This window comes from Pan paniscus, chromosome 17 (assembly GCF_029289425.2).
Source record: "Pan paniscus chromosome 17, NHGRI_mPanPan1-v2.0_pri, whole genome shotgun sequence".
Lineage (NCBI taxonomy): Eukaryota > Metazoa > Chordata > Mammalia > Primates > Hominidae > Pan > Pan paniscus.
The window spans coordinates 76682619-76705220 of NC_073266.2; the positions used below are offsets into that span (position 1 = coordinate 76682619).

Sequence of the window (22602 nt, forward strand, 5' to 3'; positions counted from 1 at the left end):
GGGGAAGAGGCCACCAGTGACAGAACAAATGAAGTGAACACTCTAGTTCTCTTAATTACTTATGTCCTGGATTAAGAAAAAAATATTAATAGTAGCCATAATTCCTCCTACTGGTTCTGAGAGTCTATTTTGAGTCAAGTGGGAGGTTTTTTTTGCATATTATTAATACCTCACTTGACTCTCACAACATCCCTTGCTTTTTTCAGTATGCCATGTAGTTGGGATCATACAGTATGTAGCCATTTCAGATAAGCTTCTTTCACTTAGTAATATGCAGTTAAGCTTCCCTCTTGTCTTTTCATGGCTTGATATTACATTTCTTTTTTGCACTGAACAGCATTTTATTGTCTGGATATCCTGCAGTTTATTTATCCATTCACCCACTAAAGGACATCTTGGTTGCTTCCAAGTGTTGACAATTATGAATAAAGATGCTAAAAACATCCGTGTACGGGTTTTTGTGTGGACATCCGTTTTCAAGCTGGTGTTTGAGTAAATACCAAGGAGTGCAATTGCTGCATCATATGGTGATAGGATGCTTAGTTTTGGAAGAAATTGCCAAACTGTCTTCCAAAGTGGCTGTAACAAATACAGTTTTTATTTGGTGGATGAGCAAAGGGTTCATGGAGGTGAATAAATTAGTCTAAGACTGGACAATATGCAGGGACTTCTACCTAATGTCTTCCTGTGTTGCTTCTCACCCAATGCTCAACCTAAGCAGGAGCCTGGAGGCTGGGCCAAAGGTTCTGATGTGAAGATATCACACTGGGTTCTAGGTTTGTTGGTCACATTTTGGACCCTTACTCTATTCCCACAAACCTGTTCCACCCACAGCTTTCCTCATTGAAGTTGAGGGGAACTCTACCCTTCTAGTTCCATAGGTTAAAAACCCTGGAGTCAGCCTCAATCTCTTTTCTTCTTTCACGCCCTATATTTATTCTTTCAAAAAATCCTGAAGACTCTTTCTTCAAAATGTATCCAGATTCTGAACCTTTAGTGCTGCCACCTTAGTTCCAGCAATTATTAGTGACAGGGTTAACTATCACCATATCTTCCTATGTATTAAGCACTGTGTCTTGCACTTACAATTTTATACATCTGATATTTGGAAGAATTTTACACAGACTAGCTTCTGGATCTGTACATTTCAAACCTTGTTTTTTCTCTCCACCCACTTATTTCCAAGGTCAAGTGCTGCAGAACACTTTCATACCAGATGCCACTTCCAGTGAGACTTCCTGCCACGGTGCCAGGTGAGTTGGCCCAGTGGATGGCAGTATTCCCAGAAGCCATTTTTTACACGAGGATGGCAGGAAAGACCATGAACCCCATAAATAAATTCACTAAACTCAAACCAAATGTATTTCCAACTCGTTTCCTCCTTAGCTGGATCCCCAAAATTCTCCTTGTCCCTCCAACAGGAGGGGAAATGTAATGGAGGTGAAGTTGGAATGCAAAGAAACAGAACTCTTAACCAATAGCAATTGCAATATCTTGCTTTTGAAAGTTTTACACATTCTATGGTTAAGTTTCTCCCACACCTTGGAAAACACCTTTGCAATTGAAGGGTCCCAGAACTTACCTTTCATTAGCTTCATGGTAAGTCAGCTTCTGGTATATTTTAAATTGCAACCTGATCCTTTCCCCCAGACCTCCCCATTCAACTTATCTGCTTTTCCTGTTGTCATAGCACCTCCATCCTTTAGGTACTGTATAAATTATCTATTATGTCTGCCTTCGGTAGAATATAAGCTTCATGAGGGCAAGAATCTTTGCTTGTTTTGTTCACTGATGTTTCTCAAGTGCCTAGAACAAGGCCAGGTGCATGGTAGGTGCTCCATAAAGATTTGTGGATAAATAAATACAATAAAGAATGCATAATGCATCCACGAGTGAGTGAATGAACCAAAGGTAATCTAGGATCAGAACTGTGATGATCTAGGACTTCTAAATTTAAAACTTTGAGTTATATTCCACTCATTTCCACTTAACCTTGGCCATGTCAGTGAACCTTTCTGGGCCTTTGCTTTCTCATGTATGAAATTAGGTGGTTATGTATTCATTTAATTAATATCCATTGCAACCCAATTATGGTCAAGGCATTCAAAGATACTTCCTTGCATTCAAGTGGTACCACTCAAAATGCAGAATTCAGCGGCCTCAAAAGTCCCGCCTCTTCCAAGCCCCGCCCACCGCAGTGCATCTTTAGGCCCCGCCCCGATTCGGCTCAGCCCGCCCCCAGCGTAGAGGCACCACCTTTCCTCGCTGCAGTCATCCAATAGCCAACATACACGGCTAGGTGATTTGCCAGCGGGAGTTAGGTGTCCTCTTGGCGCCTGACCAGAGTCGGGAAATTCAGCTCCTCTTGAGTAGTCCCTTCCCCGAGTTGCCCCCCGAGGTATGCGGGGTCACTCGCTGCTCGATGTTCCCTCCGAAGGGTCGGACAAGGCTCCGGAGCCCTGTAGCTGCCCTCCCTAGGAGCCCCGGGTCTTCACTGGCCGAGGTGCCCACCCCGCAGCATTCTGGGAGTGGTAGTTTTCTTCCTTCAGGTTCACTCCTGGCTGGCCAGTGCCCAAGACTAGCGAGACTACGATTCCCAGACGCCCAAGCGAGTCGCCGGTCACGTGGCCGCAAGGACGCTGGGCCGGTGGGCGGGGGCCGGCAGGTGCTCCGCAACCGTCTGTGCCACCCAGAGCCGGCGGGCCGCTAGGTCCCCGGAGACCCTGCTATGGTACGCGCGGGCGCCGTGGGGGCTCATCTCCCCGCGTCCAGCTTGGATATCTTCGGGGACCTGAAGAAGATGAACAAGCGCCAGGTGACGGAGGAGGGTGGTGAGCGCGCCGTGGCCGGGAGCGGCTGTGCTAGCGGGGAGTCGGGGCTTCCCAGTCAGGGCTCCGGCAAGGGCAGCTCCCAGTGACTGCGGCCGGGCGGCCACCCGAAGCTCCCGCGCTGGGCTCTCAGGCCTTGGGTTCTACGCCTACGTGTGGGCATGGGTGTGCACTTCCTTGCCCTGACAAGAGCACAATTAGGGGAGGGTGCAGGAAAGGGGAGAATAGAAACCCCGTGCCATGGAATGTCAAATGTGGTTGAGAATGCCACAGCCACGCTTGTGGGAGAGATGACTCGGTGAGCGACAGCTCTCTGCGCGTATTTGAAGGGCCACCCGGTGAAGAGGGAACCGATTTCTCTGTGGGGCTTCAGAGGCCTGACTGCCCGCAGGTGGAAGAGGCAGAAAGGCAGGCGAGAGGGAAGAACTTTCCTACAATGGGAGCTGTCCAGCGATGCCTCCCAAAGCAGTTTCTTCCCAGCCTGGGCAGTTGTTTTTCCCCTGACCGTGGGTCGGGACTAAATAATGCTCCTTGTGCCTAGAGAGCTCACAAGCTGTGCGCAATCATTGTGGACTCAACCAGTGTTCCCAGCGGGATTCCAGAAGCCTTCTCTAACTTCTGAGATGGCTGCACTCTGAATATAGGAGGCAGTGTAGGGTCTTTCGGCAGCTGGGGTAGTTGAATTCCCTCTCCTTTGTGAGAGGACCTCAGAGGAAAACGTTCCTCTTGCTCTCTTTTTAGCCACTTATTGGCCATCATCACTGTCTTTGGGTCCTTATCTCTTCACTATAAGGTTAAGAGTGAGTAGGGATTGGAAAGGAAGCCCTCTCAGTCAGGAAAAATACGACTATGTAGGCTTCTAGGTAGAGAATTTGGGGGACCTGTAGGACCTGAGTATCACGGTGGATACTAATGCCACTATTGCTACTAATAAATTGTGCTAAGAAAAATGGGACCTTCCAACCAGGGAGTTTTGATTGTCTTTGAAAATGGTATTAATCCTCATTATTTTGATGGCATCCAGTTTCATTTGCTCCATCATGTTGAGATGTGGGGTGGTGCCCATGGGAGGTCACAACTTACTCCTTTAGGCATATGTGTTTTTTTCCCTCTCACTCTCCTCCCCCTTCCCCAAGTAGAATTTCAGACTAGTGCAGTAGTGTGGGAAAGTTTGATAATTTCTATTTCATCAACCGTGTTTAGGATGTGGCAGTGTCTAGGTGTGCAAAGCTGATAACTCCTGTTTCTGGAAGATGAGTTGTAGTAGAGATTATCACCAGCTTAAAAAAGTAACTGCTAATGTCCTGAGCATTGATGCTGTTCACAAGAATATCCTCCAGGAAGTAGAGCTTTGTTTAAAAATCTAGACTTAATGGCTGGGTTTTTAAAGTGTCTCTAAATTGGTACTGATTACTGATGGCTATAATTGCAGACTGTCAGAAAAGGCCCTCTGATGAGTGTATTGATCCCTAAACCAGTTTGCCCTTTGAAAGATCAGCATGTTTTTGCTCTCAGCGATAAGGCCTGCCAGTAGCTGGCTGTATTGCCTGTTTTGCTAGTCTTCTAATTAAAATTCAGCAAGCTCAAATCTACTGCTTCTTGGTACTTTTTAAAAAAGCTTTGTCTTTTTTTTTTTTTTTTCTCTTCTTCCCTCCAAAATAGCATCTTATGACACTTTGTCAGGCCTGCATGCTCCACCAGTCTTGAAAGCAGGACCTTCTTTCTCTGCTGCCCCTGCTTACTAAAGCAGGACCCACATGCAAGACAAGGGCTCTTTGTTTCTGCAGTGAGGAAGAGAGGAAGAAATACAGCTACTGGCAGTGCTGCTGCTGTCAGCCAGAATATTTGATCTGAAATGTTTGCTTAAAACTCTTAGACATTGGCTGTTTCATCTTTGGTTGACAATGACTGAGTATGGACTTAGTTCTACACTCTGCTGTGAGCATTAAGTGCTGAGCATACAAAGTTGGTAGGCAAAGGTGAACAACAACAAAAGCACCTGTGAAACATGGTGGTGGTTTTTTTTTTTCCAGACCGCAGTCAGCTTGTCAGTAGTTCAATCAAAATTACTTTTCTGGATTCCAGGATTTTATGCCTAGAATCTGATTCGTAGGTTTCTTAAAGTTAAGGTGTTAAAAGTGTGATCTGTGGTTTCTTAGTTTGATTTTTATATTTTTGTGTATTTGGACATTTCCTTAGCAGGTAGATGGCTTGCTCAAAGGAAGTTTTTTTGAGGAATTGATTTTGCTTTCCCTTAATGAACTTTTCAAGCATGGGAAATTATACTGGAAAATATATTCTTGGTACGAGGTCTTTACTGGCTAAGTGGCAAGATTTTATAATTTGCTTTTATCGGGGTGGAGCCAGATGACTTGAAAACTTGTTTGAAAACGGCAATCGTTGTTTAAAACCATGGTTTGGGGCTTTCCTCATCAGATCTGTAATTCATAATGAAACAGCGGTTATTTATCAAATCCTTTAAGTCAGGCAGAGCCGGTGGGGAGGTTTTTGAATGTAAATTCCAGTCAACAGCTTCTGCTTTAGAGTGACGTGACTTGTAAGGCTGATTTTACTTTAGAAGCAGTGTTTTGTTGTTGTTGTTGGAATCTCAATATTTATTGAATGAAGACATGAATGTTTTATCTCTTCTAACGGCTCACTTCTTTGCATTCTTAAGTATTTGCTTTGTGATCTTTGATTTTTTCCGTTATGCTCTTTGAGCTTATGGTGAAATGGTGTAAAGGCTTTGATTGTTTCATGGCAACTTTCTGGTAAATATTCTTCATTTGATGAGGGATAAAAGACTACATATTGGGTACAGTGTACACTGCTCCGGTGACAGCTGCACTAAAATCTTAGAAATCACCACTAAAGAACTTAATCCATGGAACCAGAAGAAGCAATGGTTTAACATATTATAGCCCAACACTTTGTCAACATCTGCTTAGCACTCCAGTTTCCTTTTTCACTCTCCTGGGAATATAGTGATAGTTTCATAATTTGCTATTGACACAGTAGCCAAGTCGCTTTTAAAAATGGTGTGTAGGCTGAGTGCAGTGGCTCACGCTTGTAATCCTAGCACTTTGGGAGGCCGAGGCGGGCAGATCATTTGAGGTCAGGAGTTCAAAACCAGCCTGGCCAACATGGTGAAGCCCCGTCTCTACTAAAAATATAAAAATTAGCCGGGTGTGGTGGTGCACACCTGTTATCCCAGCTACTCGGCAGGCTGAGGCAGGAGAATCACTTGAGCCAAGGAGGCGGAGGTTGTAGTGAGCAGAGATCGCGCCATTGCACTCCAGTCTGGGCAACAGAGTGAGACTCTATCTCAAAAAAAAAAAAAAAAAGTGTGTAACTTTAATGTTGAATTATATTTATTTTCCTATTTTGATTTATTGCACCAAAATACATTAACAATTATCTTAATTCACTTATGTCCTCACTTTCAGTTGTATCCTTCATTATTGCCTCAAATTACCTATTTTTACAGTTTTAACATTAGCAAGAGACACTTTTGAGCTCTGCTTTTCCTACATCAGTCAGAGTTTGTTTTCAGAATAGAGAATAGTTTAAAGAAGAAAAGTCAATGACTCATAATTTCACTATCCTAAAATAGCCTCTCTTAGCGTCTTGGGGCATCTCTTTGTATTTGTTTTATCGTTTGGTGAGATCCTACTGCAGCTTACATTTTTCACTCAACATACTGTGTTTGGTCATGTCATTAAAGTTCCTTTTTATTTTCCTCCCCCAACCCAACCCGCTTTCTCCTCCACTCCCATTAAGTTCTTTATGCATTGTTTTAAATAGTGGAGTAATCTGCCATTTTCTTTTTCTTTTTTCTTTTTCTTTTTTTTGAGATGGAGTCTTGCTCTGTCACCCAGGCTGGAGTGCAGTGGTGCAATCTCGGCTCATTGCAACCTCCGCCTCCCGGGTTCAAGCGATTCTTGTGCCTCAGCCTCCCGAGTAGCTGGGATTACAGGCGCATGCACCACCATGCCTGGCTAATTTTTGCATCTTTAGTAGAGATGGGGTTTCACCATGTTGGCCAGGCTGGTCTTGAACTCCTGAGCTCAGGTTATCCGCCCACCTCGGCCTCTCAAAGTGCTGGGATTACAGGCATGAGCCACACTGCACCTGGCCCCACTTTCTACTCAGTTATTTCCATATTGTTGCTCATTTATTTCCTTTTCCACATTATTAGAATTAAGACTGTAATAAATGTCTTCGGGCCATAATTCTCAACCTGCCTTTAGTTTATACTGAATTCCTAGAAGTAGGATTACGGGCCAAGAGTAACCTCTTAATACTAATGCCAAATAGCTTTCAGAATGGTTTATCAATTTGTATCCCCATCACAGTGTATTCTTGCCAGCACTAAGTATTAGTATTAACAACAACAACAAAAAAAACAGACACTTTAAATTTCTTAGGCAAAGGCTAGGTGTGGTGGCTTACGCCTATAGTCCCAGCACTTTGGGAGGATTGCTTGAGGCTAGTATGTTCAAGACCAGCTTGAGCAACATAAAAAGACCCCATTTCTACCAAAGAAAAAAATTTAGAACTACCCAGGCATGCCAGCACATGCCTGTAGTCCAGCCACTTGGGAGGCTGAGGTGGGAGGATCCATTGAGCCCAGGAGTTTGAGGCTGTGGTGAGCTATGGTTGCACCACTGCACTCTAGCCTAGGCCACAGACTGAAACCTTGTATCTTAAAAAAAAAAAAAAAAAAAGTTGCTAGAAACAAAAAAAAAGGAAGGGGTTGCAAGGAGGGTAGAGGCAGGATTATTGGTTTGAACATTTTTTATGTTTATTTACTACTTGTATTTTCCTTTGGAAAATTATAGTTTTAAGCTTTTACCTTTTTCTGTTGGAATTTTAGTGTTTTTCTTATTGCTGATTTGTTTGCACTCACCATTAAAGATGTTTATTTTATCACTATTTATTCAACAAATTGAATACTTAACTTTTTGCCAAACCCATGTTGAATCTTGAGGATACAGCTATGAGCAAGGCTGAAATGATCCCTACTTTTGTGGAATGTAAGGTCTAATGCAAAAGACACACTAGGTAATTATATGCTTAATTATGATGCTGATGAACGATATAAAGAAATACAGGATGCAGTGAGAATATATAATAGGAAGACCTAGGCTGGCCAGAGTGGAGGTTGGCAAACCCCATTGCACCACCTGTTTTTGTAAAGTTTTATTGGCACACGGCCATGCTCTTTCTTTTACATATTGTCTATGGCTGCTTTCCCGCTACATTGGCAGGGCTGAGTAGTTTCAATGAGACTATGTGACCCGTAAACATAAAATATTTACTGTCTAGCCCTTTACACAAAAATTTGCTGATTTCTGGTCTAGCCGGTCAGGGCAGGGTTCTGTTGGACACTGACATTTAAAGGTGGATGTAAAGGTGAGTGTTTGGTAAACTAAGGGGTTCAGGGAGGGAGCCTTCTGGGTAAAGGCCCTGAGGTGGAAAGAAGCAAGTGAGGTGGAAGCATGGACAGATACCACCAGTGCAGCTGGGGTGAGGCGAGCTTCACAGGCTGAAGCGGGGCTGCAGGGTTATATCAGACAGGGCCTTAGAGGCCATATTGTAGTTTAGTCTTCATCCTCAGAGTAGTGGGATGCAATCAAAGGGCTTTAGGCAGGGCATAGACAACCAGGTGACCAGATGTGCATTTGAAAACCAGTACAGTCAAGCACCATATAATGATGTTTCCATCAATGGTGGACTGCATACATGATGGTGGTCCCAAAAAATTATACCATGTTTTTACTGTGCCTTTTCTATGTTTAGTTACATAAATACTTACCAGTGTGTTACAGTCGCCTGCAGTATTCAATACAGTAGCATGCTGCACAGGTTTCTAGCCTAGGAGCAATAGGCTACATCGTATAGCTTAGGGGTATAGTAAGCGACACCATCTGGGTTTGCATAAGTACACTCTATGATGTTCAAACAACAATAAAATCACCTAACAACGCATTTTTCAGAATGTGTCTGTCATGAAGTGGCGCATGACCGCCCTGAGTGTAGCACAGAGAATGGATCAGAAGAGGTGTGCATGGGCATTAGGAGACCTGTCATGAGGCTTCACAGCAGCCTGATGGGCCCCGTTGGTGATATGATGAGAGTGGCAGCAGTGGAAATAGAGAGACCTGGACAAACTCCAGACGTGTTTGGAAAGCCAGAATGTATAGAATGAATGGGTAGGGGGTGGCTCCAAACAGCAGGGTGATAATAATGTCATTTACTGAGAGAAGGATCCCTAATACTGAAAGCTTTTGGAGAAGGTAAGTTTAATTTTGACATGTTGAGGATGGGGTATCTTTAAAGACATCTAAGTGGAAACGTCAGGTAGGCAGTTGGAAGTCTCTGAATTGGGAGTAGTTAGCCTGATGGGACCAATGCCAGCATTCAGTAGAGGAGGAGGTTCAGGTAGAGGAGGAGCAACTGGCAGGAAGACAAGAAAGTGGTGAGAAGTGGATGGCATGCCATCCTGGAAGGCAGGGGCTGAGGGTTTGAAGAAATGATCATGTGTGTTGAGAGCTGCTGGAAGGTCAGGTAAGGTGAGGGCCGACAGTTATCCTTTGGACTTAGTGAGCATGTGACTGACTATGTAGGTTGAGGACTGAATATAGATGGTGAAGAAGGGGAGCAACTTGGGGTAGACACTGTTTTGAGAAGAGCTGTGAAGGAGAAGAGAGTGTGAAAGCTGGAGGAGGATGTGAGGTGGAGGAAGGGTTTGCGATGGGAGAGTCTTTAGCTGATGGGAGGAGGAGGTATAGAGCCGTGATTCAACTTCCACTGCACCTCAGAATCACCCCACCCCTCCCAGTGATCCAGCTGGTCTGGGATGGACTTTCCAGGGCTTCCCCGATGATTCTGAGGTGCAGCCAAGGTTGAGAACCAATGGTATAGAGCAGTGGTTCTCAGCTGTGATTCCCACTCCAGCAGCTTTCGTGTCACCTGGGAATGTGTCTGAAGTGCAGTCCTCAGGCATCGCCAGCTGATCCTAGTGCACGCTGATGCTTGCGCTGCTGCTGTAAAGAACTGTCCATACACTGAGAAGTCAGAACCACGTAGAACCACCTGGCAAGTCTCCATTTGGACTTCCCGAGTGTCTTTCACTCCGACTTTTCTAGGCCTTGTGTATTTTAAACTGTATTTAAACTGTGTTTAAAACTGTATTTTAAGTTGTACTCAATGCTCAAAAAGAGTTCATACCACCACATTCCATCTCAGTTAATATTAAATTTGGATAGTTGAGGAAAATGATGTTGCCCAGAGCCACGTGATCCAGGTCCTCACTCCAAACTCAATTCAAAAGTATGTTCTGGAAAGCTGGTAGGGAGCTAAGGTGGGATCTAACCCGTCTAATATCACTGCCTCCAAAACACTAAAACTATATTAATAGCAAGGAGAGTTTAGAAGTTATCAGTTACTCCAGGATACGCCCGGGAAAGGAAACAAGATCAGCCAAATACTAGAAGCTGGAAAACAGATGGAAGAATGGGAACTGGCACAGCCAGAGAAAGCCAGGATGTGAGCGGCACTGGGGGAGGCTGTGGCTCTTCAGGTTTGTGAGGCAGAGAGAGTCCTCAGAGACCCAGGAATTGGTGTCCCCAGAACTGAAGGTGAAGGGGAGGTAGGGCTGAAATAAGTTTGATTGGGTAGAAAAGCAGAGAAGCAGTGAGACCCCTCGCTCTCCTTGTCTTCCACCCAGAGGCCTCACCCTCCTCAGCAGAGGTCTGGGAGTTCATTCCCTGGAGAGGGGAACAGAAATCTCTGGAGGAAAAGCTGCCAGGCCTGGTGGGGGTTATGGCTCCCACCCTATAAGTGACTGTGCACACTGCATGCTGAGGGTATAAAAACAGAAGTGAGGGGTGAAGGACCTCAGGTGTACACAGAACACGGTCCTCAGGTGTACACAGAAGTGAGCACAGATGCCAGGAGAATAGGCACCTGTGGCCCGGTGGAAGGGGGTCATTGAACCAGAGACCCACGTGGGGATAGAGCCATTTTGGTTCTAGGGTGTGTTGCTGAGAGTGAGTGGTCCCAGTGGAGGGAAGATCTTTGGAGATGTGGATGGGGGCCCAGGAAGTGAGACAGCACAGTGTTGATGGACCACCCACCTGGCTCTGCAGATCACCCCAACAACTGCAGGGTTGTGAAGAGGAAGATTGAGGCAGGTACCAAAGTAAGGAGGCTCCCTGGAGGGCGGTGCTGGCAATGCCGTGAGGGGCTTTGATTTTGAGTGGTGCTAGCCACAGCAGCGTTAGTCCCTGTTGCGCCTGGAAGGAAGGCAGATGTTTGGGCTGACAGGTCAGCTCCAGCCTGACAGGGTGTTGGCACATGGGCAGGTGTTGTTTTCTCCTTTAGTCACCAGGAGTTGGCAGGTGCAGCAGGCAGCTGTCAGCAAGGAAGAGCCTGTGCTTCAGCCCATGCCATGCTGCAGGGAGCGAGGCAAGCCCGGTGGGTCTAAACGCAGTGGTCTGAGGTAGATCGGGTGGGCTTTCACCTCCTTCTCAGAGCTGATGTAACTAGTGCTTATGCATCAACTCGTGTGACCCTCCCACCTGTGCTTTTTTTTTTTTTGAGACGGAGTCTTGCTCTGTCGCCCAGGCTGGAGTGCAGTCGTGCAGTCGCGGCTCACTGCAAGCTCTGCCTCCCGGGTTCACGCCATTCTCCTGCCTCAGCCTCCCAAGTAGCTGGGACTACAGGCGCCCACCACCACGCCCGGCTAATTTTCTTTTGTATTTTTTAGTAGAGACGGGGTTTCACCGGTAGCCAGAATGGTCTTGATCTAACCTTGTGATCCACCCGCCTCGGCCTCCCAAAGTGCTGGGATTACAGGCGTGAGCCACTGTGCCCAGTCCCACCTGTGCTCTTAACCAAATATTTGTTATTTACCTTTTAAAACATTTATGAAAAATTTAAACCTCCAGGTGTTTAGAGTTTCTGTTCACTGGTTTTAAAATGTCATTTTTAGAGCAGGATGGCCTCATTGCCAAGCACTATAGGACTCCAAAGCTTCCATTTGAGGTAGTTCTAGGTGAATCCACAGTGTGTGGATCTGGGTTAGACCTGTGCTCACCATGCTGCGCTGTGTCTGGGACTGGTCTGCATCGGGAGGCTCTGGTGGCAGGCCTTGAGTAGTGGAACTCTCTAGGGTATAAGGTGCTGGGAAATCCCAAAGAGGTGATTAGGGCCTCCTTGAGGCTTTAACAAGACAAACCTCACAGATTGCTCTTTTTTTCCTCCCTTCTCTCTCACTTAAGGAGAGATGATATTTGCAAGTCTCTTTCCAGGGACAGAAGTTGAAATACTGCAGAATTTTGTACCTTGTGTTAGTTTCCTGTCGTAAAATCGTGTCTTTGAAAAAGTTTGATAACTGCATCTCCAGCTTCACAGGTTGGTGGATCTTCTGCTATTGGTTTTCATCGTGGTTTCCTCTTTTTCATTCCAGCTCTATTACCAGGTTTTAAACTTCGCCATGATCGTGTCTTCTGCACTCATGATATGGAAAGGCTTGATCGTGCTCACGGGCAGTGAGAGCCCCATCGTGGTGGTGCTGAGGTAGGTCCCCCAGGCTGGCCTCCAGCCTCCAGCCTCCATCACAAGGCTGCCTTGGGCCTGAGGAGCGGGGCAGCCTTAAGTGAAAACCTGCGTGACAGCTAAAATTCAAGATTTTAATTGGATAAATTATTAGTCTTTATTGATATCTATTTTGAAAATGTTTCATTTTTTTTCTGGCTTTTGAAAAATCTCATCTTTCTTAGTAGACATTTTCGAGCTTTAACCATGTTGATGCTCGTGTACCTAATCCATTTCAAATGACAATTTAATAATATGTGGTATTCCTGCATTATTTCTATACAAATTGATTTTTAAACATAACTAAAAATGTTACTTCATTTTCTTTGTACCAAACTGGCAGAGAGAGCCTGTATCCCCAGTGCGTAGCATTGTGTCTAGTATTTTTTTCAAGCTTCTTCAGTAATACTGGTGTATTGATGGCTACTATCTTCTTGAGACTATGATGCTTATAAAAGTACAGCATGTTTATTTTAGAAAAGTTAACATTAGAGTTAACTTCACACAGCCATAAAGCCATCCAAGGGGAAAAACTTAACATCAATTTGAAATCAAATGGCCGTGTTTGGGAACTGATAGGTGCTTCAAGACACTGTCTGTCCAGTGTGTGTTAGGTCATCAAATCTGTTGTTTTCAAGGTGGCATGGTAGGCTGTGGCAGTAACTTGGGCAGAGTCACAGCCTACCAGTGCAGGAGTTGAGGCTAGAACACAGGGCTCTTAGCTCCCAAACCAGTGCCCTTTCCCTCCACCAGGCCTTGCCACCACCTCGTGGGGCCATAGCCATGATCCATGCCTCACCAGGCCGCCCTCATGTGGTTGGCCAAGGGGCACACTTCTAGAGATCGCGTTTTCATAAATTTAGAAGCCTGAGGACAGCCTAGCTCACAGCAGAGCTGTGGGACCTCCGACCCACTCGTGTTCACACTGTGCTTTGGGGACGCCCCTGGGGTTGGGGTGGGTAGATTAGGAGTGGGGAGAAGGGAAGCACACTCATGGATTCAGGAAGCCTTAGCCTTGCTTCACATGCAACAGCACCACCTTCATGTCTTTTATGTGGTTATACTTCCTGGTAAGATTTCATGTGAAGGAAGGATTTTAAGGCTTTTTTTTTTTTTTTTAAAGAAGAAGGAATTTAAAACCTCAAATTTAGATGGACCCTCTCCCTTAACAGATAAGAAACCTGAGGCCCAATGAGGCCAAGCCTCAAGCATCTCCCAGTAACTTTTGGCAGAGCCAACATTAGATCTGAGATTTCCTGGCCCTCCTCAAATCTCACAGACACACTTGCACACAGAAGGTAGTGTGAAATTGCTGCACTTAGGGACTTTTTTTTTTTTTAAAGCATCCTTTGTAATGTTAAAGCAATTTGGTTTGCCAACATAAACCAATGACATCCCTAAGGGATGTGTGGTTTTTGGGGGAATCTGGCCCATGAGGAAAGCAAGTAGACATTGATATTAGTGAAACATTGAAAAGAACTCCTCTCCTGATAGGACATGATAATGACCCTTGATGTCCAACTTCAGGACACCTGTGGCCTCTGCAGTCTGTGCAGGGATCTTTTCCTAGCTGCAGTTCCCTTAACCGTTACTTTTCTATCAACATCTTCCCACTGTATCTTCAGGAATTTTGTTGAAGGAGTAAAGATGAAGCCACAGATGAAGAAATTATCTTAAGCATTTTAGCTTTTTTTTTTTTTAACGCTGAAACAATTATGTTTTATTTCAGAGAAGACAAAATAGAATTTCATATTGTGGGGAGGAAAAACTCAATTGTTTTGACTGTGATATTTTCTCTTAAGTCAGTTGTATTTCTAGCCCTTTTCCCCCATCATTCAGATTGGCTGATTTTGAATGCTTCATCCATGTCCATACTTAGTGGCACTGGTTTCACTTAAATGTAAACCTATCAGAAGGTACTTAGCGACAGGCTGCATTTCTCCTTGCCACCTTCTGCACCTGCTGAGATGTTCAAGGTGGGCCAGGCTGGAGGGGAAGGAGGGCCAGCTTCCCGAACTCCTGTTGGGAGCCATGGTTTTCTTTGTTTCCACTAGAGCACCACGGAGCTTCAGTGGTTCATTCTCCTCAGGTTCTTCCTGCTCAGCAGCCATTACTCATCCTTGGTCGCACAGCCCCCGTCAAGCTGTATTTCTAGGTCTTATTTTCTCACGTATTAAAACAAAGCATGAGCAAATATATATAATGAATTTTTAAAATTTCAGCTTCCTGCATATCGCAATTTACTTTGAATCCACCAAAGATTTTGGCACAGGTTTAAATCGGTATCATGTGGAATTATTTATTGACTTCCACAATAACCCAGTCAATGTTTGTTAGAATTGGGCTTTTGTAGAATATGGTGGAAAAGATGCTGGTGCAGGAGGCGAAAGACTTGGGTTCCAGTTTTGTCCCAGCCCTCAGTTTGGCCTCAGGGCGGGTCCTGCTCCCCAAGTGCATTCATGTGTTCCTCATTTCTTAAGTAAGTATTGCAGTATCCTAAGTGCTTGGAGTCTGCTCTAAAGTGAAGGGATTGCCCTAGATGATTAACTAGCTGTCAGCCTGCAGTTCTGGAGGAAAACACTACTATATTTGTAGATGCAGGACTTTTTTTAAAGCTAAAAATTGGTAGCTTTTACTTCAGAGTTGACAATTATCCTAGTTTCTTTTCTACCTGATACAAACTGCAGAGGGTCCTGTCAGTGCTCATGACATGTTAATCTCAGTAGAAGTCATTTCCTTTCGCACATGTTACCACCTTGAGCAGTTAAGAAGGAAGCCACATTGGCTCGTTTTATAGCTCCTGAGACCTACTTGACTATTGAGTTTCACCTCTGACATGTCTATTCTGATCGCCTTTTGGACACAGGGTAATGCTGATACTGACTTTGTGCTTCTTTCCAGTGGCAGTATGGAACCGGCCTTTCACAGAGGAGACCTCCTGTTCCTCACAAATTTCCGGGAAGACCCAATCAGAGCTGGTGAAATAGTTGTTTTTAAAGTTGAAGGACGAGACATTCCAATAGTTCACAGAGTAATCAAAGTTCATGAAAAGTAAAGAGGCTTTATTTCTTTTTGGTTTTGTTATGTAAATTTTTGGTAGATTCATGGCTAATTAGAAACTAGTAAAAGCACTGGATTATGTTCTGAGTTCTGCCATTGACTCACTGGGTGACTTTGGACCAAATGCTTAACTCTTCCTGTAGGATGGGAGTTGTAGTAGTTAAACCCATAGTAACTCACGAAATGATTATGAGAATTAAATGAACTAATGTTTACTAAAGCAATTCAGGAACTTAAATTGCTGCACAAATATAAGGTATGATGTATTATGACATGTTAGTTATTTGAAGGAGCTCAAAGAAAATCAAGTCACATTGCAACAGAGGATGGTTTTGATATGAAAATTATTTTCTGAAATGCAAAAAAAGCTAGCTGTTTTTCTATGTTACTTTGGCCAAAGTGGCATTTTCAGCAGTAATATTAGTCCTGGATGGATAAAAATTCATTTTCCAACTCATCTCATGATTTGGTCATTGCATATTCTGCATTACTTTTCCACCGCCCCATCCCCCACTCCCCAAACAGCCTTGCTGTTAATACCAGCTGTGACTTACTTATGAAGACCCTTTTCTGGAACCGGAAACATTTACTTCTTGCTCAAATATATAAAGTTACCATGAGAGAGTACTTCACATGATTAGTAAAAATGTTACATTTCATATACTTGGTTATTCATTTACCTTTATGCAGCTTAGTGTGGATTTTTATCTGTGTAAGTGATAGAATTAAATTTAGGTATGGATAGGTATGTTTTTAAATAATGGAGCATTTCTCACTGTGTATGTGTGTGTGTGTGTTTGAGTTTGAGAGAGAGCGATAACTACTTGTACATATCTGGTATTAGATTCCCATTCCACTCACTGCTTCTTTTTTTGAGATGGAGTCTCACTCTGTCACCTGGGCTGGAGTGCCATGGTGCGATCTCTGCTCACTGCAACTTCCGCCTCCCGGGTTGAAGTGATTCTTCTGCCCCAGCCTCTCGAGTAGCTGGGACTACAAGCATGCACCATCATGCCTGGCTAATTTTTTTTTTTTTTTTTTGAGGCTCTGTCTCCTAGGCTGGAGTGCAATGGCATGATCTCAGTTCACTGCAGCCTCCACCTCCTGGGTTCAAGCAATTCTCCTCCCTCAGCCTCTCAAGTAGCTGGAATTACAGGCATGTGCCACCACACCTGGCTAATTTTTGTATTTCTAGTAGAGATGGGGTTTCACCATGTTGGCCAGGCTGATCTCGAACTCCTGACCTCAGGTGATCCATCCGCCTTGGCCTCCCAAAGTGCTAGGATTACAGGTGTGAGCAACTGTGCCCGGCCCATTTACTGCTTCTTCACAGGTGTACCCCACAGATATTGATACTTATTCACTTCACATTACTCTAAACATGAGAACAATCCAGTTTCAACCTGTGGTGATACACTGGCCCTGTACTAACGGTTACGTGATGCCTACCTGTTAGATTCCTGAGGAAGAAGCATCCTCAGTCATGATGTGACAGTACTCGCACTGACTTACAATTAATTTCTAAAGATGACCAATTGTTCCAAGTTGAGGAAGTGTTGATTATTTGCTCTAATTTGCATGAATTATGAGAGACTGTCAGGATTTTTATCATGATTTCCTTTATAACCGTGGCTGCAAATCAGCTTGCTCTTTTTGATATGGTTTCAAATCTTTGGGGGCTTTTGGCATTTTATCTCATTATAATAGCACATTCTTTTTTCATCTGTCTTACTGAAAGAAGACCCTCTTTACAGCTCCATAATACTACAATATTATGTTTCTAGAGTCAAGGCTATCTGAGTACCAGTTTAGAATGGTTAAAATGAGTCCCACATGTCTCTTTAACACACTGGTGTTATGCCATTTGTGATTCTTGTTTCCTTGCAAATTTGACTTTATACTACCGTGGTCAGTGGTGAAGGAAATAATGCAGTAACAAATTCTGCATTTGGCAAGGAAAAGGAAATCTGAGGACAGCCTAGAGCACACTTGGATTTAAATTACTTTGTGCTCAAATCTGTGTGATCTAGGATCAAGTTTATGTCTAGAGTGAAGAGGAATAGCATTCATGTTAACAAATTGGTCTATGAGGCTGGGCGCGGTGGCTTATGCCTGTAATCCCAGCACTTTGGGAGGCCAAGGCGGGTGGATCACTTGAGGTCAGGAGTTCTAGACCAGCCTGGCCAACATGGTGAAACCCCATCTCTACTAAAAATACAAAAGTTACCTCAGTGTGGTGGCTGACACCTGTAATCCCAGCTACTCAGAGACTGAGGCAGGATAATCGCTTGAACCTGGGAGGCGGAGGTTGCAGTGAGCTGAGATCGCACCAAGGCACTCCAGCTTGGGTGAGCAAGACTCCATCTCAAACAAACAAACAAACAAACAAATAAACAAAAAACCAAATTGTTCCATGAGGCCTAAGAATGAAAACAGTTCAAGTCCAACACAGGTTGTTAAACCAGCTTCATGTCCTGACTTCTGACCTATTCTGACTTGAGGTGAATGAAGTGAGTCTGGAAAAGCTCCTTGTCAGCAGCGTTTTTGTGTGTTATGAATCTGGACTTGAAAGAATTGCACAGTGGTGATTCACATGATTTTGCCCACTGATGAATGACACTAATACACTTGTTTACAGGTTAAAAAATGTCAGGTCCTAGTTTATTCGTCATTCCCAGAAGCCATGTGGTAAGAAGCAATTCTTCATTGTGTGCTGTGCTGGAAGCAAATTGTTGCCCTTGTGCTTGGTCATGCTTTTTGTTGTCAAGGATACTTGAGTGTTTTGGAATTTAAGTCTACAAAACTGTCATTAGATTTGTGCTTCAGTTGAATGGTTGTCTTAAGCAGTCATCTTAGACTAAAGGAAGGTCAGGTTATCTTTGACTGTTTTCCTAAATGCTCCTGTCTGACAGTAAAGTCTTGAGTAAACTAATATTTTTGTTAATGATGCTGTGCTGAAAATAATTTTTGAGAAGATATTATTTTGCTTTCCAGAGATAATGGAGACATCAAATTTCTGACTAAAGGAGATAATAATGAAGTTGATGATAGAGGCTTATACAAAGAAGGCCAGAACTGGCTGGAAAAGAAGGACGTGGTGGGAAGAGCAAGAGGGTGAGGATTCACCTTTAAGTTATATAGAAGGTTATGAAAAACACTTAGAAATGAAGAAATTAAATCAATAGGCTAATGAGTCGTTAATTACAAATATGACATATCAGGAGAGTTTTAAGCAGTTCTAGTTTATCCTGTGAAGACTAAATACAACTTAGAAATTCCTAAAGACCTAAAATCTAAAACTGAACCCAATTATATTATCTATATGATGGGTTCAAATCTGTTTCAAAACAAATCCAGCCAGGCGCAGTGGCTAACACCTGTAATCCCAGCACCTTTGGGAGGCTGAGGCAGGAGGATCACTTGAGCCCAGGAGTTCCAGACCAGCCTGAGTAACATAGGGATACCCCATCTCTATTAATAAAAATTTTAAAAAATTTGTTCTAAAAAAAGAAGAAATATAAATCCTCACTGAGAGATTAGTTATTTGTGGATTTTAAATAACCATTACAAGAAAGTCTCCCAGAGATAACCACTGTTTAACATTTCAGGGAATGCTGTAGGTACTCTCTGGGCTGGTACAGATGTGTGTTATGCATATATATAATTTTACTTAGAATTTGATTATTTTTCACCCAACAGGAAGTTGGAAACAGCTTTTCGTGTCAAATCTACATCTGTATCTTTTTAAGTGGCTACAAGCTGTTTTATTGCGAATAATTATTTATTTAACCAATCCCCTTTTGGTGGACACTTAGATTATTTCCTGTTTTTCGCAACTAAAAACATTCCTGTGATACATCTTTTAGTATTCATCTTTGTATAGTTGTCCAGCAATGAGTTCTGCTTCTGATTGACATAACAGAGAATGTATCCTCATTAAAAACCAAAAAAGGGAATTCTTCCCCTCTCTTGGCAACCCTTTTTATGTTTAACAGCCATTAGAAATGTTTTTTTATCTTACCTAAATCTCACTAGCTTTTTAAGGCTGGAGAGACTGGCTCCCATTTTGTCAGATTTAGCGTTATTAGTCAGATTGTGGCTTACAGCTTCTTCCTACTCCTTTAACCATTTTTCTTTGTTGCATTTTCACTTGAATATCTCCGGGGGGACCAGGAGGACTTCCAGTTAGTCCATCCTGTCTTTCCAGACACTCTGGTGAAAGGCTTTGGATAAGAGAGAGGATGGAACTACTGATTTATAAAAGACTGGAGGGTACCTATGGGTGTGTTACCTTGTTTCCCATGAGCAGAGATGATTGAGACCTGGGTCCATCTGATTACATATTGCTGTTAATTTTGTGAGCATAATCGTTGGCTGGTTTATGCACTGAACCTCCTTGCTCTGGGATCATAATCATATTTGAGTATAAGTTATGGTATTCACATTTGTATTTGCTACCCAATACATTTATTTGTTATATCTGACAAGCACTGGGAAATGAAAATAATTATTTGCATTACAAACTCATTATTCATGTACTTTGAAAGCTTTATCTAACAGCAGTTTTTATATGGGCTATCTGAATCTTATCTTCTAAATAAAAACTAGATTTGTGAAAGTTGCCTATTCTTTTTGTACAAGCAGCTTAACTATTTTAATTGTAGCAAGTGAAGACAACCAGCATCACTATCTCAACCCAAGTGCCTACTTAGAAAACTTGTCCTGGCTGCCAGTGCTGATGCTCCTTACTAATAAAGCTGTTTGAGACAGGGCTGAATACATCCTTACAGCCCCGGTCAGTGGCATTCCCTCGTACAATTCATTTCTTAAGACTGATTTATAGTGTTTTCAGATGTTGCCATCATCATGTTATAAGCAGCTTTTATATCTCTTGCTTTTTATCCCACAATTTAGGTTTTTACCATATGTTGGTATGGTCACCATAATAATGAATGACTATCCAAAATTCAAGGTAGGAATTTATGTGTGTCTATATTTATTTACTTCATTAAATATTGGAGCTTTTACTTGTGCAACTGTAAACAGGCAGTCTTCTTAAAACATGTTGCCATTAATAGGCCTGCAGAATATCTGTAGTTAACTACAAATTAATGTAGTCATTTAAAGCAGCAACACTTAAATTATTTAAAATAGCTACTTTCCCCTTGTATGTTCAGTGTTCTAAAATGGCATTTATCTAATTGTTGCTTTTTATTATGGAAATTTTCATACACAAAGTAGTACCATAAACCAGTAATGCTTACCTCTCAACTTCAACAAAAATGGTATCTCTCTCTCTCTATATATATACACATATATGTATATATATACACACACACATATGTATACATATGTGTATATATATATATTTTTTGGATGGAATCTGGCTCTATTGCTCAGGCTGGAGTGCAGTGGCACAATTTCGGCTCACCACAACCTCCGCCTCCCAGGTTCAAGTGATTCTCCTGCCTCAGCCTCCCTAGTGGCTGGGATTACAGGTGCCCGCCACCACGCCCAGCTCATTTCTGTATTTTTAGTAGAGACGGGGTTTTGCCATGTTGGACAGCCTGGTCTCGAACTCCTGACCTCAGGTGATCTACCCACCTTGGCTTCCCAAAGTGCTGGGATTACAGGCGTGTATCCATATTTTTTAAAAAAATCACTTGACAAACAATGGGAAACCTGTGTAGGAGTAAGCACTGCATTTGCTGTGTTTGTTCATTTTCTGATCTTTAGTCCATCAGTATATTTTTGGGTTTTTGACCATAATGTAGCATTGAACAGCTCATTTAGAGAACAAGCCATGGGGGGAAGAGGTAATCTTTTGATTCTGTCCTCAGCGCAGTATTTAACGGACTTCATCTGAATACATTTACAGACCAAATTTCTTTGTAGACCTCACAGTGATTTTCCATTGTGTTTTCTTTCCAGTATGCTCTTTTGGCTGTAATGGGTGCATATGTGTTACTAAAACGTGAATCCTAAAATGAGAAGCAGTTCTGGGACCAGATTGAAATGAATTCTGTTGAAAAAGAGAAAAACTAATATATTTGAGATGTTCCATTTTCTGTATAAAAGGGAACAGTGTGGAGATGTTTTTGTCTTGTCCAAATAAAAGATTCACCAGTAAAGATGGTTTTCTTTTGTGGACTCTGATTTGAATCTGCTCAATCTCTCTGCCAATTGTGGGAGACTCTACACTGAGTCTGAGGGTCTGCACCACTTCAAGAACCAGGCAGGCTATTTAGGGCCTGGCCTGCTAGTGGGGCAAGGCATGGTCCACATGTATAGTTGTAATGTCTGAGTTTCAAAAGTAAAATTCTTAATATAATGACATTTCTGGGGGGAAACAAAGGGGCCCTTAAAAGAACACAGTTTCTTATTAAAGTGTAATCTGAGAAACTAAGAAAGTCAAAACCTTTTAGAAGGAAGGGATGTAATCTGCTTTGTTTTGTGGTATGATATATCTTGAGATAGTTTGTTAAATTATTTGAAAAGTGTTTAATTATTAAAAATGGTGCATACTCCTTTGAAAAATTGCAAAAACTCCAGAAGGGTAAAAGTTGAAAATTGCAAAAACTACAAAAGGTCTCTTGCCTCAGTCTTCCCTTTCTACTTCCCAGGGATACCCACCATTAAATTAGATATTTGCACTATATATAGTCCTGCAGAGAAAGTAGACCCTCTTTCAAGTATTTATCAAGCACTTTTACCCAGCCACTGTCTGATGTGCTGGAGGTACAAAGTCCCAGCCCTGACGGAGCTCACACTGGAATAGGAGGAACAGATAACACACGAGCCTGTGATTTCAGGTACTGGTCATTGCTATGAAGAAAGATAAAGCATGTTAAGCAGATAGAGGGTGACAGAGGACACTGCTTTTCAGATGGAAGTCAGAGGAGACCTCTCTAAGGAGGTGACATTAAGCAGAGTTCAAAGAAATGAGAGGGAGTGGAGCACGTAAATCCCGGGAAGCGCATTATAGCCAAGTGCAGAGGCCCTGAAAAGGGAGCGCTGTTGGCGGGCTAGAGGGTTCTCACACTTTAAGGAGTACACAGCCACCTGTCTTGTTCACTGCTGATGTGGACTCAGGAGGTTTGGGGTGAGCCTG

At 43.0% G+C, this 22602-nt stretch overlaps 1 protein-coding gene across 1 annotated transcript; it reads left to right on the forward strand.

Moving 5' to 3' along the window:
- Positions 1-2234: 2234 nt before the first annotated feature.
- Positions 2235-21622, forward strand: SEC11C (SEC11 homolog C, signal peptidase complex subunit). Its single transcript, XM_003827253.5, has 6 exons — positions 2235-2815; positions 12304-12413; positions 15333-15482; positions 18486-18605; positions 20406-20463; positions 21423-21622. Exons 1-6 carry the CDS (start codon positions 2729-2731, stop codon positions 21474-21476), a joined length of 579 nt encoding a protein of 192 aa, XP_003827301.1. The 5' UTR covers positions 2235-2728; the 3' UTR covers positions 21477-21622.
- Positions 21623-22602: the final 980 nt, after the last annotated feature.

Bases quoted from the DNA above. Each gene is read 5' to 3' on its own strand.
- SEC11C (XM_003827253.5), top strand. From the start codon at position 2,729: ATGGTACGCGCGGGCGCCGTGGGGGCTCATCTCCCCGCGTCCAGCTTG. The intron at 12,414-15,332 runs GTAGGTCCCCCA...GCTTCTTTCCAG, and splicing joins CCCATCGTGGTGGTGCTGAG to TGGCAGTATGGAACCGGCCT. The intron at 15,483-18,485 runs GTAAAGAGGCTT...TTTGCTTTCCAG, and splicing joins GTAATCAAAGTTCATGAAAA to AGATAATGGAGACATCAAAT.